Raw genomic sequence first — 14,731 nt, 5'->3', positions numbered from 1 at the left:
AGCCAAAATGGGGCCCAGAAAAGCGAATGCATGACAGTGTGTGCCCTATGCTGTAATTTTTTTTTTTTTTTTTTGAGATGGGGTCTTGCTCTGTCACCCAGACCGGAGTGCAGTGATGCCATCTCATTACAACTGTGTCACTGCAGCCTGGATCTCCTGGGTTCAAACGATCCTCCCCACCTCAGCCTCCTGAGTAGCTGAGATTACAAATACACACCATCAAGCCCAGCTAATTTTTTTTATTTTTGGTAGAGATGGGGTCTCCCTATGTTGTCCAGGGTGGTCTTAAAGTCCTGAGGTCAAGCAATCCTTCCTTCTCGGCCTCCCAAAGTGCTGGGATTGCAGGCATGAGCCACCGCGCGTGGCCTAAAACTACTTTTGTTGTTGTTGTTTTTGAGATGGAGTTTCACTCTGTCGCCCAGGCTGAGGTGCAATGGCACGATCTCAGCTCACTGCAACCTCCGCCTCCCGGGTTCAAGCGATTCTCCTGCCTCAGCCTCCCAAGTAGCTGGGATTACAGGCTTCCGCCACCATGCCAGCTAATTTTTGTATTTTTAGTAGAGATGGGGTTTTGTCATGTCGGCCAGGCTGGTCTTGAACTCATGACCTCAGGTGATCCACCCACCTCAGCCTCCCAAAGTGCTGGGATTACAGGCGTGAGCCACAGCATCGGGCTTAAAACTATTTTTTTTGTGTGTGTTTGTTTGTTTTGGAGACAGAGTTTCGCTCTTGTTGCCCAGGCTGGAGTGCAATGGCATGATCTCGGCTCACTGCAACCTCTGCCTCCCAGGTTCAAGCGATTCTCTTGCCTCAGCCTCCCGAGTAGCTGGGATTATAGGCACCCGCCACCATGCCTGGCTAATTTTTTGTATTTTTAGTAGAGACGGGGTTTCACTATGTTGGCCAGGCTGGTCTCGAACTCCTGACCTCAGATGATCCACCCACCTTGGCCTCCCAAAGTGCTGGGATTACAGGCATGAGCCACTGCGCCCGGCCCTAAAACTATTTTCTGTAGGGAGAAAATACCCAGGCCATGGCAGCAGAAAGCAAGGAAGAAGCCATGTGGAAGCCCTCCTGGCGCTTCTTCCAGGGAGGTGAACAGAGAGCACCTGGGGCCAGGAGGCGGCATGCCTGGGTTTCTGCTCCTCCTCACTGAAGTTTCAGCCAAGTCAAACTTCTAGAGTTTCAATTTCTTTATCTGTGAAATGACGGGGCTGGCACAGATGGTTTCTAAGATCCCTCCCAGGCCTGGAACTTCTAAACCGTTAGGTCAAAGGTGGGGGAGAGGCCCCATCTGGCAACTATTGGCTCCCCAGCTGTGCTAGGGACACAGTGGAGCAGCGAGACTGAGACCAAGACCCGTAACAACAACGGCTGCCCTGACAGCCAATCACCCTGGGTGAGGCCAAGCTCCTCCGCGGGCTGCAGAGCTGGAGGGAGGCACAGCCACCAGCCTCCTTCCTCCGGTGGCTTAGGGGTCGGTGGCATCCGCAAACCCCGGGCCAGGGCTGAGGCACTCTGAGGTCCCAGCCCCAGAAGGGGGGTTCGCCTGGGCAGGAAGGGATGCAGGAAGCTGTGTGACTGATGGCAGCTGGCCACATTTGGAGAAACACTAATTTCAAAAAGGGCCTGGGGAGTGCAGGTTCCAGGCCGGGGCCAGCCTGGAGCCTTCTTTGCCACCTGCTCTGCCTTGCGCAGGTTCCGGGTCTTCTGGCTTTGCTTGCGTTGGCTCAGGACATGGTTGTTGGATTTAGCAAATAACAATCAGAACGCCCAGTGAAATCTGAATTTCAGGGAAACATACTTTTTCAGTAGGAGAAATGTCTCGTGCAACATTTGAGACATGCTTGTGCAAAACCATTGTTCATCGCCTGGCGTATAATCTGGCAACTCTGGCAGGAGAGGGGAGAGTGGAGCCAGGCTTCCTGCAGTCCCTGCCCCTCTGGAGGTGTCCCCTCCACATAAGCCTCTCCTTTGGGTGGGGTCCACTCTTCCAGGGGTTCCACGAAACCGCCCTGAATCACCCCAATCTAGGCACACCACCTGTTTCCCGTGGGACCCCGCCTGACCCAGGAGGCTCGCAGGGCTGTTTATTGCACAGGTATTGGTAGGAAGAAAAAGTAAAATCGTGATGAGTGCTTGTAGCTGCGAAGTGTGGCATGAAGTCCCAGCAGCCCTCTGTCAATGAGGGAAACAGCTACTCACAGAGAAATCACAAAAGGGGGTCCCCGCACTGCTGGATAAAGAGCCTGCCCCCACCCTGTCTCTGAGCCCGCACGGAAGCCCACATGGAAGCCCGCCTTCTTTTCGCCTTCCCTCCAGCCTCTGTGAAGTAAGGGTGGCCTCTCTGGTGATGTGTGCGGCCTCTTCCCTCTTCTAGGGCACGTGGTGCTTTCGAGACGACCTCAAATGGAACCAGGCTGTTTCCCAAGCAGGTGCTGTCCTTGTTCCCCCCTGCCAACCACGTGCCCCACCCCCCGGCCCCAAGCCCTGGGTCAGGCCCTGCCATTTGCCCCAGGTCCTTACCTGGTGGCGATGTGCTCAGCCAGCCAGGACAGAACGTCCAGCCCAGGTGCCCAGTTCCAGAAACATCTCAGTCATCACAGTCATGGGCCGAATGCCAACTTCGAGGGCACTGAGCAGGTGCACACGGGTGGCCCATGCTGAGATGCCATTTGGCAGGCACAGGGCATCCTCTCTCCTCTGCCCTCACCTTTGGAGCTGATCACTTCGCCATTTAATTTGTGGGCTTAAAGCAGACCCTCCTCAGTACTTAAGGCTCCAGGGACAAGACTATGGAGTCTGGGATGAAGAGCCCCTGAGTTAAATGACATTAGCTGTCTTCAGGAGTCCCCTTTACAGGCCGGGCACGGGGGCTCACGCCTGTAATCCCAGCACTGGGAGGCCGAAGAGGGTGGATCACCTGAGGTCAGGAGTTAGAGACTAGCCTGGCCAACATGATGAAACCCTGTCTCTACTAAAAATACAAAAATTAGCCGGGCGTGGTGGCGGGTGCCTGTAATCCTACTCAGGCAGCCGAGGCAGGAGAATCGCTTGAACCCGGGAGGCAGAGGTTGCAGTGAGCCGAGATCACACCATTGCACTCCAGCCTGGGCAACAGAGCAAGACTCTGTCTCGAAAAAAGAAAGTCTCCTTTACAGACCAGATGCCTTCAGAGGAAAGGAGGTGAGGCAGGCCTCTAAGTAACATAGTGACCGGCAGGAAGAAGGACTGCCCCGGGAGTAGAGAGGGTGGCATGGAGTCCTCAGTGCCTCTCTGGCTGCGGCCAAGGATGACCCAGCATGCTGACCACAAACCAGAGAGTCTGGGCCTTGGACTTGGGGGCTGAAAAACTGTTGCCTACATGAGAAGCACGTGCCACCTCCAGCACCGTGCCTGGCGATACTGTCAGCAGATTGGTTCACAAGGACCTCGGTGACGGGCACGTGGGGACTGCTCAGACTGTAGCCACTAAGGGCATCTAAGCCCACCCCGGCTCCGAGGGGAGACCCACAAAGCAACTTTCTGTTGAGAGTTCAACTTTTGACATTTGTGTGTTTCCTCATCTGGACGCACCCTGCCTGGTTCCACAGATGATCTGAGGTGATGCGGCTCTCACGTGACCTGCCTACAGTTAACAGTCACAGATGTCATGGGGGTGATTAAGTGATTTCCCCATCAGTCTGCTGGGCACGTATTTAGTGTGACTCAGTCTCCCTGAATCCAGCCGCCTCCAAGGACACTCGCTGGTACCCAACTGACTGGCCTGCCTCACTGCTGCCAGTCCACACCCACAGCTGACACCCCAAAGATACCCCAGACGGTCGCTCTCTGTCCAACCATGAGCATGAGGGGCTTCTTGGCATCATTTCCACTCCCCTTGCCAATATTTATTTGGAAACATTTCAAACTACAGAAAAGTTATGCGAATTACATCAGGAACACCCACATCCCCTGTGTCGAGATCTGTGCTTTATGTCTTTGAAAGTAAGTTGTCGAGATCACAGCACTCCACCCCTCCACACCGAAGCCCGCAGCTCCTCAGGAAAGGGCAGTCCTGTGTGATCAGTGCATATCATCACACGCAGGATGCCTGACACTGGCACCACGCTGCCATCTCAGAGTCCGTTTCAATGCTGGGGGTCATCGGTTTTCAGCAGGTTCTTCCCACAGTTTAACGCGTCTTCCCGCCAGAGGGATGGAATCTTGGATGAGTGTTGAAATGCGTCAGAAACAAAAACGCAAAGTGGAACTGGAGCACGTCACAGACCTTGGACCAGAAGTGGCCTGTGAGGCACTGGAAGAGACGCCACCGTGCGAGCTGATGGTCACACAGCTTGAGGACCACAAAGCCCAGGCAAGAGAGCACCCCCAAAGCTAAGTAGGTGGCCGAGGTGGTGCTGCCATAGTGCCTGTGGGTGCGCAGCGCCTGCCCCACAGCGGCCACCACGTGAGTACCCAGTGCAACCTCGAAGCCCTGGGGATGCAGCAGAGCGAGGCCATAACTGGCCAGGGAGACGCACTCAAGAGAGAGGAACAGCCAGGGCCGCCAGCCGCGGTCTAGGTAGAGGCACCAGGCCACAGGCCATGCAAAGATGGGCAGGGTGAGCCACTGGTCCAGCACGGCGGCACGGCGCCACTGCGTCCACAGGCGCAGCCACTGCACGGGGCCATAGAGCAGGGCCATGGCTGCGAACACGTCCTTCAGGTAGCGGGGACCCAGACCCACTGCGCCGCCCCTGTGCAGCCAGAACAGCCCTAGCAGCGTGTAGGCCACGTTCACCAGTGAGTTGAACGGCATGGCCAGGAAGGCGGGGAGGCCGGCCACCGGCGCCTCAGCGTAGTGCTCATAGCCCACTTGCACGGAGACACTGTCAAAAATGCCCGTGAACACAGCAACGGCACAGAGGCTGCCGGCCACGGCCACGTGCACGAAGGCCTGCCCCCACACTGGATTCATCTGGAACCAGCGGCGTGACCTGGGGCAGGGAGCTTCAGAGAGCAGCCTTCAATACGCAGCCTCTGCAGAACACTCTGGGCCTCCCGGCTGAGCCAGCAGAAAGAAGCCCCGTGATTTCCGAGGCAGATGCTGCGACCTTGCCCCGAAGGAAGGCAGGAGTCCTGCTGATTGGCTGGCGCCAGCGGAGGAACGTTCTGCCTTTTTCCTTTGTGGTTACAAAAGGAGTGTGGTTAGAAAACAAACCGTCCCCAGCACCGCCTCCATGTTCCTGACCCCCGGCCTCAGGAGCTACCAACCATCTTCACTGGAAGAAGCAAATCAGAGTGAAACCGCTGCACACTGGCTCTCTCAAGCGTGGCCTCTAGAATCCTCTATCGCCCCTTTCTCCTGGCACCTAGGAAAATCCTGCCCATCGTCCTAGTTTCCTTAAAGCCACTGCATCTACAGACAAGACCTGCCTAGCTCTGTCATTACAACTCAGAACGCGCCTTCCCATGTCAGTGTGTTATAAAAGTGGACGTCTCCAGCCCCAAAGCCCTTTTCACCAAATACCCAGTTGAACTAGAGACCATTAGATGCAGTCCGAACTCTGGCCTCTGACACAAGGTGGGGGATGGAGGAGGAGGAGGACTCACCATCTGCCACTCGAGCACCAGGCCGGGAAGCAAGGGGGTGACCCACAGGCTTCCCAGGCCAGCTTCCGTGGCTCACTTGCCTGCCCTCTCCTGAAGTGCCAAGCCCCAAATCACCTTCTTTCCTCAGGCCACCATAAAGCCTTCTGTCTCCTTCAGTCACAGAACCAGAGAGACAATTTAATTACCACTGACTGTCAACTGCTTTGGGGCCAGTGGTGCTGTGAGTGAGCCCTAGTAGCTGAGAAACGCATTAATATGGAAGGGAGAAGAGCTTTAATGCTCTGAAAATGACTCCGATCATTAAAGCTCTTCTCCCTTCCATATTAATAAATTTCGCACTCAAGAGGGTGGGCGGGCAGGCGGGCTCAGGGAGAGAGAAGGGTGGGCTCCAGTTCCTGGTCAGCTGATGCCAGACTGTTCAAACCTTGGCTCTCCCACTTACTAACCATGTGATCTTGCACCTTAATTGTCTTGGGCCTCGGTTTGCGCACCTTTTTTTGTTTTTTTTTTGTTTTTGAGACGGAGTCTCACTCTGTTGCCCAGGCTAGAGTGCAGTGGCACAATCTTGGCTCACTGCAACCTCTGCCTCCCAGGTTCAGGTGATTCTCTTGCCTCAGCCTCCCTAGTAGCCATGATTAGAGGCGTGCGCCACCATGCCCGGCTAACTTTTCTATTTTTGGTAGAGATGGGGTTTCACCATGTTGGCCAGGCTGGTCTTGAACTCCTGACCTCAAGTGATCCACCTGCCTCAGCCTCCCAAAGTGCTGGGATTCACAGGTATGAGCCACTGCGCCCAGCCCGGTTAGCTCACCTTTGACCTAATCGCTTAGAAGTTCCAGGCCTGGGAGAGATCTTAGAAACCATCTGTGCCAGCCCCGTCATTTCACAGATAAAGAAACTGAAACTCTAGAAGTTTGACTTGGCTGAAAGTTACAGTGAGGAGGAGCAGAAACCCAGGCATGCCGCCTCCTGGCCCCAGGTGCTCTCTGCTCACCTCCCTGGAAGAAGCACCAGGAGGGCTTCCACGTGGCTTCCTCCTTGCTTTCTGCTGCCATGGCCTGGGTATTTTTATTTAGACATGGGGGTCTTGCTCTGTTGCCCAGGCTGGAGTGCAGTAGCACAATCACAGCTCACTGCAGCCTCCACCTCCTGGGCCCAAGCTATCCTCCTGCCTCAGCCTCACAAGTAGTTGGGACCAGGGGTATACCACCACCTTGCCCTGATAATTTTTTTTTTTTTTTTTGAGACGGAGTCTTGCTCTGTCACCCAGGCTGGAGTGCAGTGGCGCGATCTCGGCTCACTGCAAGCTCCGCCTCCCGGGTTCACGCCATTCTCCTACCTCAGCCTCCCGAGTAGCTGGGACCACAGGCACCCGCCACCACGCCCGGCTAATTTTTTGTATTTTTAGTAGAGACGGGGTTTCACCGTGTTAGCCAGGATGGTCTCCATCTCCTGACCTCGTGATCCGCCCACCTCAGCCTCCCAAAGTGCTGGGATTACAGGCATGAGCCACTGCGCCCGGCCTGCCCTGCTAATTTTTGTTAAAAAAATTTTGGGCCAGGTGTGGTGGCTCACGCCTGTAATCCCAGCACTTTGGGAGGCCGAGGCGGGCGGACCACCTGAGGTCAGGAGATCCAGAGCATCCTGGCTAACACGGTGAAACCCCATCTCTACTAAACAATACAAAAAAATAGCCGGGCGTGGTGGCGGGTGCCTGTGGTCCCAGCTACTCGGGAGGCTGAGGTAGGAGAATGGCGTGAACCCGGGAGGCGGAGCTTGCAGTGAGCCGAGATCGCGCCACTGCACTCCAGCCTGGGCGACAGAGCGCGACTCCATCTAAAAAAAAAAAAAAAAATTTGTAGACAGGGTCTCATTATGTTGCCCAGCCTGGTCTCGAACTCTTGGCCTCAAGTGATCCTCCTGCCTTGGCCTCCCAAAGTCCTGAGATTACAGGAGTGAGCCACTGCACCCAGCTAAACCCCTCTTAAGTTGAAAGTCCAGTTCCAATATTTTCAACTTATGATGGGTTTATCTGGACATTACCCTGTTATACATCAAAAAGCATATGTAGCTGGGCATGGTGGCTCACATCTGTAATCCCAGCAATTTGGAAGGCCAAGGTGAACACTGCTTGAGTCCAGGAGTTTGAGACCAGCCTGGGCAACAAAGTGAGACCCTGTCTCTACACAAAATACATAAAATTAAATTTAAAAAGTAAAATAAAAATTAGCCAGGCATGGTGGTGCACCTATAGTCCCAGCTCCTCAGGAGGCTGAGGCAGGAAGATCACTTAAGCCCAGGAGGTGGAGGCTGCGCTCGTGCCACTGCACTCCAGCCTAGGCCACAGAGCAGGACCCCATCTCTAAAAAACAAAAAACAAACAAACAAAAAAAACAGGCACAGTGGCTCACACCTATAATCCTAGCACTTTGGGAGGCCAAGGTGGGTGGATCATCTGAGGTCAGGAGTTTGAGACCAGCCTAGCCAACGTGGTGAAACCCCGTCTCTACCAAAAATACAAAAAATTAGGCCGGGCACGGTGGCTCACGCCTATAATCCCAACACTTTGGGAGGCCGAGGCGGGTGGATCACTTGAGGTCAGGAGTTTCAGACCAGTCTGGCCAACATGGTGAAACCCTGTCTCTACAAAAATACAAAAAAATTAACCAGGCATGGTGGCACACGCCTGTAATCCCAGCTACTTGGGAGGCTGAGACGGGAGAATTGCTCGAACCCAGGAGGCAGAGGTTGCAGTGAGCCGAGATCGTGCCATTGCACTCCAGCCTGGGCGGCAGAGCGAGACTTCATCTCAGAAAAACAAAACAAAACAAAACAAAAAATTAGCCAGGTGTGGTGGCACATGCCTATAATCCCAGCTACTCGGGAGGCTGAGGCAGGAGAATTGCTTGAGCCCGGGAGGCAGAGGTTGCAGTGAGCCGAGATCACGCCACTGCACTCCAGCCTGGGCAACAAGAGCGAAACTCCCTCTCCAAAAAAAAAAAAAAAGTGGCCAGGCACGCCTGTAATCCCAGCACATTGGGTGGCCGAGGTGGGTGGATCAGTTGAGGTCAGGAGTTCAAGACCACCCTGGCCAATATGGTAAAACCTCATCTCTACTAAAATACAAAAATTAGCCAGGCGTGATGGCTCATGCCTGTAGTTCCAGCTACTTGGGAGGCTGAGGCAGGAGAATCGCTCAAACCCGGGAGGCGGAGGTTGCAGTGAGCCAAGATCATGCCACTGCACTCCAGCCTGAATGACTGGGACTCCGTCTCAAAAAAAAAAAAAAAGTATCTGTATATGTAGACCACTTAGCACTATTTTATTATTACTTTATTACCTTATTTTATTTTGTTTTGCTTTTTTGAGACAGACTCTTGCTCTGTCACCCAGGCTGGAGTGCAGTGGTGTGGTCTCGGCTCCGTAGAACCTCCGCCTCCCAGGTTCGAGTGATTCTCCTGCCTCAGCCTCCTGAGTAGCTGGGCTTACAGCTAAAATCAGCCCAGCTAATTTTTGTATTTTTAGTAGAGAGGGGGATTCACCATCTTGGTCAGGCTGGTCTTCAACTCCTGACCTCGTGATCTACCTGCTTTGGCCTCCCAAAGTGCTGGGATTACAGGCATGAGCCACCGTGCCTGGCCTATTTTATTTTTTTATTGAGACGGAGTCTTGCATTGTCTGCACTGTCGTCCAGGCTGGAGTGGCGCGATCTCGCCTCACTGCAACCTCCGCCTCCTGTTTTCAAGGGATTCTCCTGCCTCAGCCTCCTGAGTAGCTGGGATTACAGGCGCCCGCCACCATGCACAGCTATTTTTTTGTATTTTTTTTAGTAGAGACAGGGTTCCACCATGTTGGCCAGGCTGGTCTTGAACTCCTGACCTTGTGATTCACCCGCCTCGGCCTCCCAAAGTGCTGGGATGAGCCACCACACCTGGCCTATTTATTTTTTGGGACAGAGTCTCGCTCTGTGGGGCAGGCTGGGGTGCAGTGGCAGGATCTCGGCTCACTGCAACCTCCGCCTCCCGGGTTCAAGTGATTCTCCTGCCTCAGCCTCCCAAGTAGCTGGAAGTGCAGGCGGGCCATCACGCCCGGCTGATTTTTGTATTTTAGTAGAGATGGGATTTTGCCATATTGGCTGGGGTGGTATTGAACTCCTGACCTTAACTGATCTGTCCACCTCAACCTCCCAAAGTGCTGGGATTACAGGCGTGAACCACTGTGCCCAGCCTATTTTATTATTTTTAATAGCATACAGAGTGACATTTTGATACATGTATATAATGTATAATGATCAAACAAGGCAATTAGCATATCCATCACCTGGAACATTTATCATTTCTTTGTGTTGGGAACATTCCAAATCCTTTCTTGTAGTCTTTGAAAATACACAAGAAATTGTAGTTAACAGTGCTCACCCTACAGTGCAGAACAGCAGGATCCATTCATGCTATGAAGCTGGAATTTTGTATTTGTTATCCGACTCCTCCGAATCTTTCCCTACTCTCTAACCTTTCCAGCTTCTAATACCCACTATGCTTCTATTTCCATGAGCTTGATTTTTTAAAATATTTTACATAAGAATTAACATATATTTATCTTTCTGTTCCTGGCTTATTTCACTTAACATAACGTCCTCTAGGCTCATCCATATTGCCGCAAATAACAAGATTTATCTTATTAGTTTGTTTATTTCTTTGAGACAGGGTCTCGTTCTGTCTCTCAGGCTGAGTGCAGTGGTGTGATTGCAGCTCACTGCAGCCTCCACCTCCCAGGCTCAAGTGGTCCTCTCACTTCAGCCTCTCAGGTAAATGGGACCACAGGCATGTTACCATGCCTGGCAAATTTTTAAATTGTTTTTGAAAGACAGGGTCTTGCTATGTTGCCCAGACTGGTCTCAAACTCCTAGGCTCAAGCGACCCTCTCACCTTGGCCTCCCAAAGTGCTGGGATTACAGGCGTGAGTTACTGCACCCAGCCAGCAGTTCTTTTGGTTTTGGTTTTGGTTTTTTTTGAGACAGGGTATCGCTCTGTCACCCAGGATGGACTGCAGTGGCACAATCTCGGCTCACCACAGCCTACGCCTCCCGGGTTCAAGCGATTCTCCTGCCTCAGCCTCCCAAGTAGCTGGGATTATAGGTGCCTGCCACCACACCTGGCTAATTTTTGTATTTTTGGTAGAGATAGGGTTTCACCATGTTGGCCAGGCTGGTCTGGAACTCCTGATCTCAGGTGATCTGCCCGCCTTGGCCTCCCAAAGTACTGGGATTACAGGCTTGAAACACTGCGCCCGCCAACAGTTTATTTTTAAATGGCTCAATAATATTCCATCATGTATCTATACCACATTTTCTTTACATATCAATCCACTGATGGACACTTAGATTGCTTCCATATCTTAGCTATTATAAGTAGTACAAAGGCACGAAGAATCTACATTGGGGAAAGGATGGTCTCTTCAATAAATGGCACTGGGAAAACTGGATAAGTATGTGAAGAAGAATGAAAACTAGACCCCTATCTCTCACCACACACAATAATCAACTCAAAATGGATTAAAGACTTAAATGTAAGACCTGAAACTATAAAGCTACTAGAAGAGGCCAGTGCAGTGGCTCACACCTGTAATCGCAGCACTTTGGGAGGCTGAGGCGGGCAGATCACTTAAGGTCAGGAGTCCTAGACCAGCCTGGCCAACACAGTGCAACCCCGTCTCTACTAAAAATACAAAAAGTAGCCGGGCGTGGTGGCGCACGTCTGTAATCCCAGTTACTCGGGGGGCTGGGGCAGGAGAAATGCTTGAACCCAAGAGGAGGAGGTTGCAGTGGGCCAAGATCACACCACTGCACTCCAGCCTGGGCAACAGAGCAAGACTCTGTCTCAAAACAAAAAGCCGGGTGTGTGTGGTGGCTCACACCTGTAATCCCAGCACACTGGGAGGCTGAGGCGGGCAGATCACCTGAGGTCAGGAGTTCCAGACCAGCCTGTCCAACGTGGTGAAACCCCGTCTCTACTAAAAGTATAAAAATTAGCCAGGATGGTGGCATGCGCCTGTAATCCCAGCTACTTAGGAGGCCGAGGCAGGAGAATCACTTGATCCCACGAGGCTAAGGCTGCAGTGAGCTGAGATTGTGCCACCGCACTCCAGCCTGGGTTTCAGAGTGAGACTCTGTCTCAAAAAATAAATAAATAAATAAATACAAATAATAAAATAAATGAAATCAAACCACTATAAGAAAATGGGGAAATGCTCCAGGATATGGGTCTGGGGAAAGATTTTATGGCTAAGACCCCAAAATCACAGGCAACAAAAACAAAAACAGACAAATGGGAGTATATTAAAGTAAAAAGCTTTTGCACAGCACAGAAGCAATCAACAATGAAGAGACAATATAGGAGAAAATATTTGCAAATGATTCATGTGACAAGCACTGTTTATTTTTGAGGTACAATGTCCATCTGCCCTACTGCAATTTAGGCCCCGAATAGGTGGGACGGGGTCTGATTCCTTGCTCTTCCTCCCTCAGGTGCCCAGTGAAGCCCTGCTCAATTTCAATTCAATTACATCAAAGTACAAAGCCAGCACCTCTGCTCCCTTTTACCAGTCCTGTTTGCTATTTCACTTCTCAGGCAGGTCCTGGGGCCCACCTGCAACCTCCTGGGCCTCACTCTCAGCCTTCTTGCCTTGGAGTTCCATTGCTGAGGAGGGCCACCAGGCTTGGCATGTGGGTGCCCCATTGCCCTCTGAAGCATGGTGTTGCCACACAGGAACCACAGTCCTCACTGTCACTCCGTATGTCCTTGCTTCACACAAGCCTGCCATCTCAGTATGGGGCACCCGAACTCCTCCTGCCCCCTCCTCCCAGTCAAAAAAGCCTCTGGGTCCAGGGGTGTGTACACAGCAGCCCCAGCATCTTTGTTGAGCAGCCCTGGATGGGGTCATGTCTGCCCTGGCTTTCCACCCTTCCATGACCAGCTTCCCATTCCATGTCCTGGATCCTGTCCCAAAGTCTTGGCCAGAATCAAAGTGCCATCCCCATCCAGCCCTGTGAGCTCCTCAGGCCCAGCTCTGTCCCGGAAGCCCTTTGCCCACTGCGCCTGGCCATTGCCCTTGACTCGGCTGTCATTTCCTCTCAGGCACTTCCCCGTTCAGCTCCTAACTCCAGCTGAGACACCAGCTGAGGCCCCGCCTGGCGTCTACAGGTCCTTCCCTGCACCCACCTAGGGCCCCATGGCACCCATGCTAGTCTGACCCTCCTGCCTGCCAGCAAGCAGGGCGGAGAGCTGGAACAAGAGTCAAACACTGTCAACTTGATCGAGGAGGAACTCCAGGAAGGGCATGGAAAGCAACTCCTCTTTCTGGCTGCAGGGGTTCAGTCTATCTGACCCGGGGTACGGGCTGACAGTGACAACGTAATCAAAGCACCTCTCCAAGACCCCCAGGAAAACCGAGCTGGTTACCTTATAGCCTAGCTTCCCTGTACCTTTGAATTGCCATGATCCTTATTATGTGACACTCAAATCTCATCACAGCTTACCCCAGCTCCTGGCATGGGAAGGCCAACACCTCAACAGCACTGGCCTCTGGGTCTGGGGTTTTTCAGGGAAGCCCTGGAAAGCCTGACAATCTCCTGGCTAAAGGCCCCAGACTCTCCCGCACGCGTTTAAACAGCAGGCACTGTCACCTCCAGGCCTTTAGCATTTATGGTTAGTTATGTCCCCCCCCTCCGCATGACCTTTCTTGCTGTCTTTCTGTGGATAAAGGAATATCAATTAATATTAATTTGGCTTCTGGACTGATTCCGGGCAAGGCCCTTGGAAACCAGCAGCTGCGTGTGTGTGTGTGTGTGTGTGTGTGTGTGTGTGTGTGTGTGTTTGAGACAGGGTCTTGCTCTGTCGCCCAGGCTGGAGCAGTGGCGCGATCTCAGCTCACTGCAGCCCTGAACTCCCTGGCTCAAGCCATCCTCCCACCTCAGAGACCCAAGTAACTGGGACCACAGGCGCGTGCCACCATGCCTCCGGGTCTCGCTATGTTGCCCCGGCTAGGCTCAAGCAATCCTCCCACCTCAGCCTTCCAAAGTGGTGGGATTACAGGCATGAGCCAACGCATCAAGCCTTAGTTTTCTTATTTACCATGGGTGGGGGACTTGGGGACATATAAGTGAGGTAACTAGCCAAGGTCACAAAGAGCAGGTGGTGGCACAGACAGGCAAGAATTCTTCTCTTTGTTCTTTCTCAAATGGATACTTCCAACTGCATGAATTAAAACACAGAGGATTACAAAATACACGTAGTATGTTGAGAGGCGACTTTAAAAATTTTGTTGAAAATGTGTGAGACGGTGACGTGTGGTTCTTTACTAACGCATTAAATTACAAGGTCTTCCAGCAGGACGCATAACTTCAGTAACTTCAAAGTAATAATTCTGCCCGCCGATAGATCTGGTAGATCTTGTAATTTAATTGAACTTCTAGACGTTTACAACAAAAGCCATAGGCTCTGACAGGACCTGTCTATTTCTACTGGCGACTGCCGCTCCCGGGCAGCAGCTTGGGTCCCCGCGCTGTGGCCTGCGCGTGGCAGGGAGGATGCCGCCGCCGCCGCCGCGCCCGGGCGGCCTCCTAGAGGAGGCGAAACGTGGGGGCGAGGCCGGGACCCACCTCCCAGGGCTGCCGTGAGCACTTACAGTATTGGCGCGAAAAGGCCAGCGATCACCATACGGGTATTTCGCCTCACTCGCCTCGCTGGGGGAAATTCAAATCTCCGAAAAGGGCGGACCCGAACAGCGCCGGTGCGCCTGCGCGCAGGGCGGGACTCGGGGCCTGGGAAGCGGGCGGTGCGAGGTGACGCGAGGTGACGCGGAGCCTCCCGCGCTCGCCGGCCCGCCGGGCTCGGGCACCACCGGCCGGACTGCGGGCCTCTCGGCAGTGGGGGCGGCCGAGCGCGCGGCGGTCTGGGGCGCGCGGCCCGGCTCATTTAGCTGCGGCACGGGAGGAGGCGGTGGCGTCCGAGGCCGGGACCGGCGGCCTGGGAGCCTGGGAGCCGGCGGAGGCTCCACCCCCGGGCGCCGGCGCTCGGCTGCGTCGCCTCCCACTCTCGCCCCGCCCCCGACTCCCCCGCGGCGCGCCTCGGGTCGCCTC

At 53.5% G+C, this 14,731-nt stretch overlaps 1 protein-coding gene across 2 annotated transcripts; it reads right to left on the bottom strand.

Annotated features, from left to right (window-relative positions):
- Window positions 1-3,865: 3,865 nt before the first annotated feature.
- Window positions 3,866-14,672, bottom strand: TMEM187 (transmembrane protein 187). Of its 2 annotated transcripts, none has more exons than XM_055268584.2 (2): window positions 14,278-14,672; window positions 3,866-5,165 (listed from the first exon to the last, which is right to left on the bottom strand). In XM_055268584.2, exon 2 carries the CDS (start codon window positions 4,958-4,960, stop codon window positions 4,175-4,177), a length of 786 nt encoding a protein of 261 aa, XP_055124559.1. In that variant the 5' UTR covers window positions 4,961-5,165; window positions 14,278-14,672; the 3' UTR covers window positions 3,866-4,174. The 2 variants fall into 2 exon arrangements, with proteins under 2 accessions (XP_055124559.1, XP_063491191.1); XM_063635121.1 differs by lacking the exon at window positions 14,278-14,672 and adding an exon at window positions 6,407-6,809.
- Between the last annotated feature and the right edge of the window lie 59 nt (window positions 14,673-14,731).

Source organism: Symphalangus syndactylus, chromosome X (assembly GCF_028878055.3).
Source record: "Symphalangus syndactylus isolate Jambi chromosome X, NHGRI_mSymSyn1-v2.1_pri, whole genome shotgun sequence".
Taxonomy (NCBI): domain Eukaryota; kingdom Metazoa; phylum Chordata; class Mammalia; order Primates; family Hylobatidae; genus Symphalangus; species Symphalangus syndactylus.
Note: the sequence above shows the minus strand (reverse complement) of the source record. Positions and strands in the feature narration are given on the sequence as shown.

Excerpts from the sequence above, each read along its gene's own strand:
- TMEM187 (XM_055268584.2), bottom strand. The coding sequence starts at position 4,960 with ATGAATCCAGTGTGGGGGCAGGCCTTCGTGCACGTGGCCGTGGCCGGC.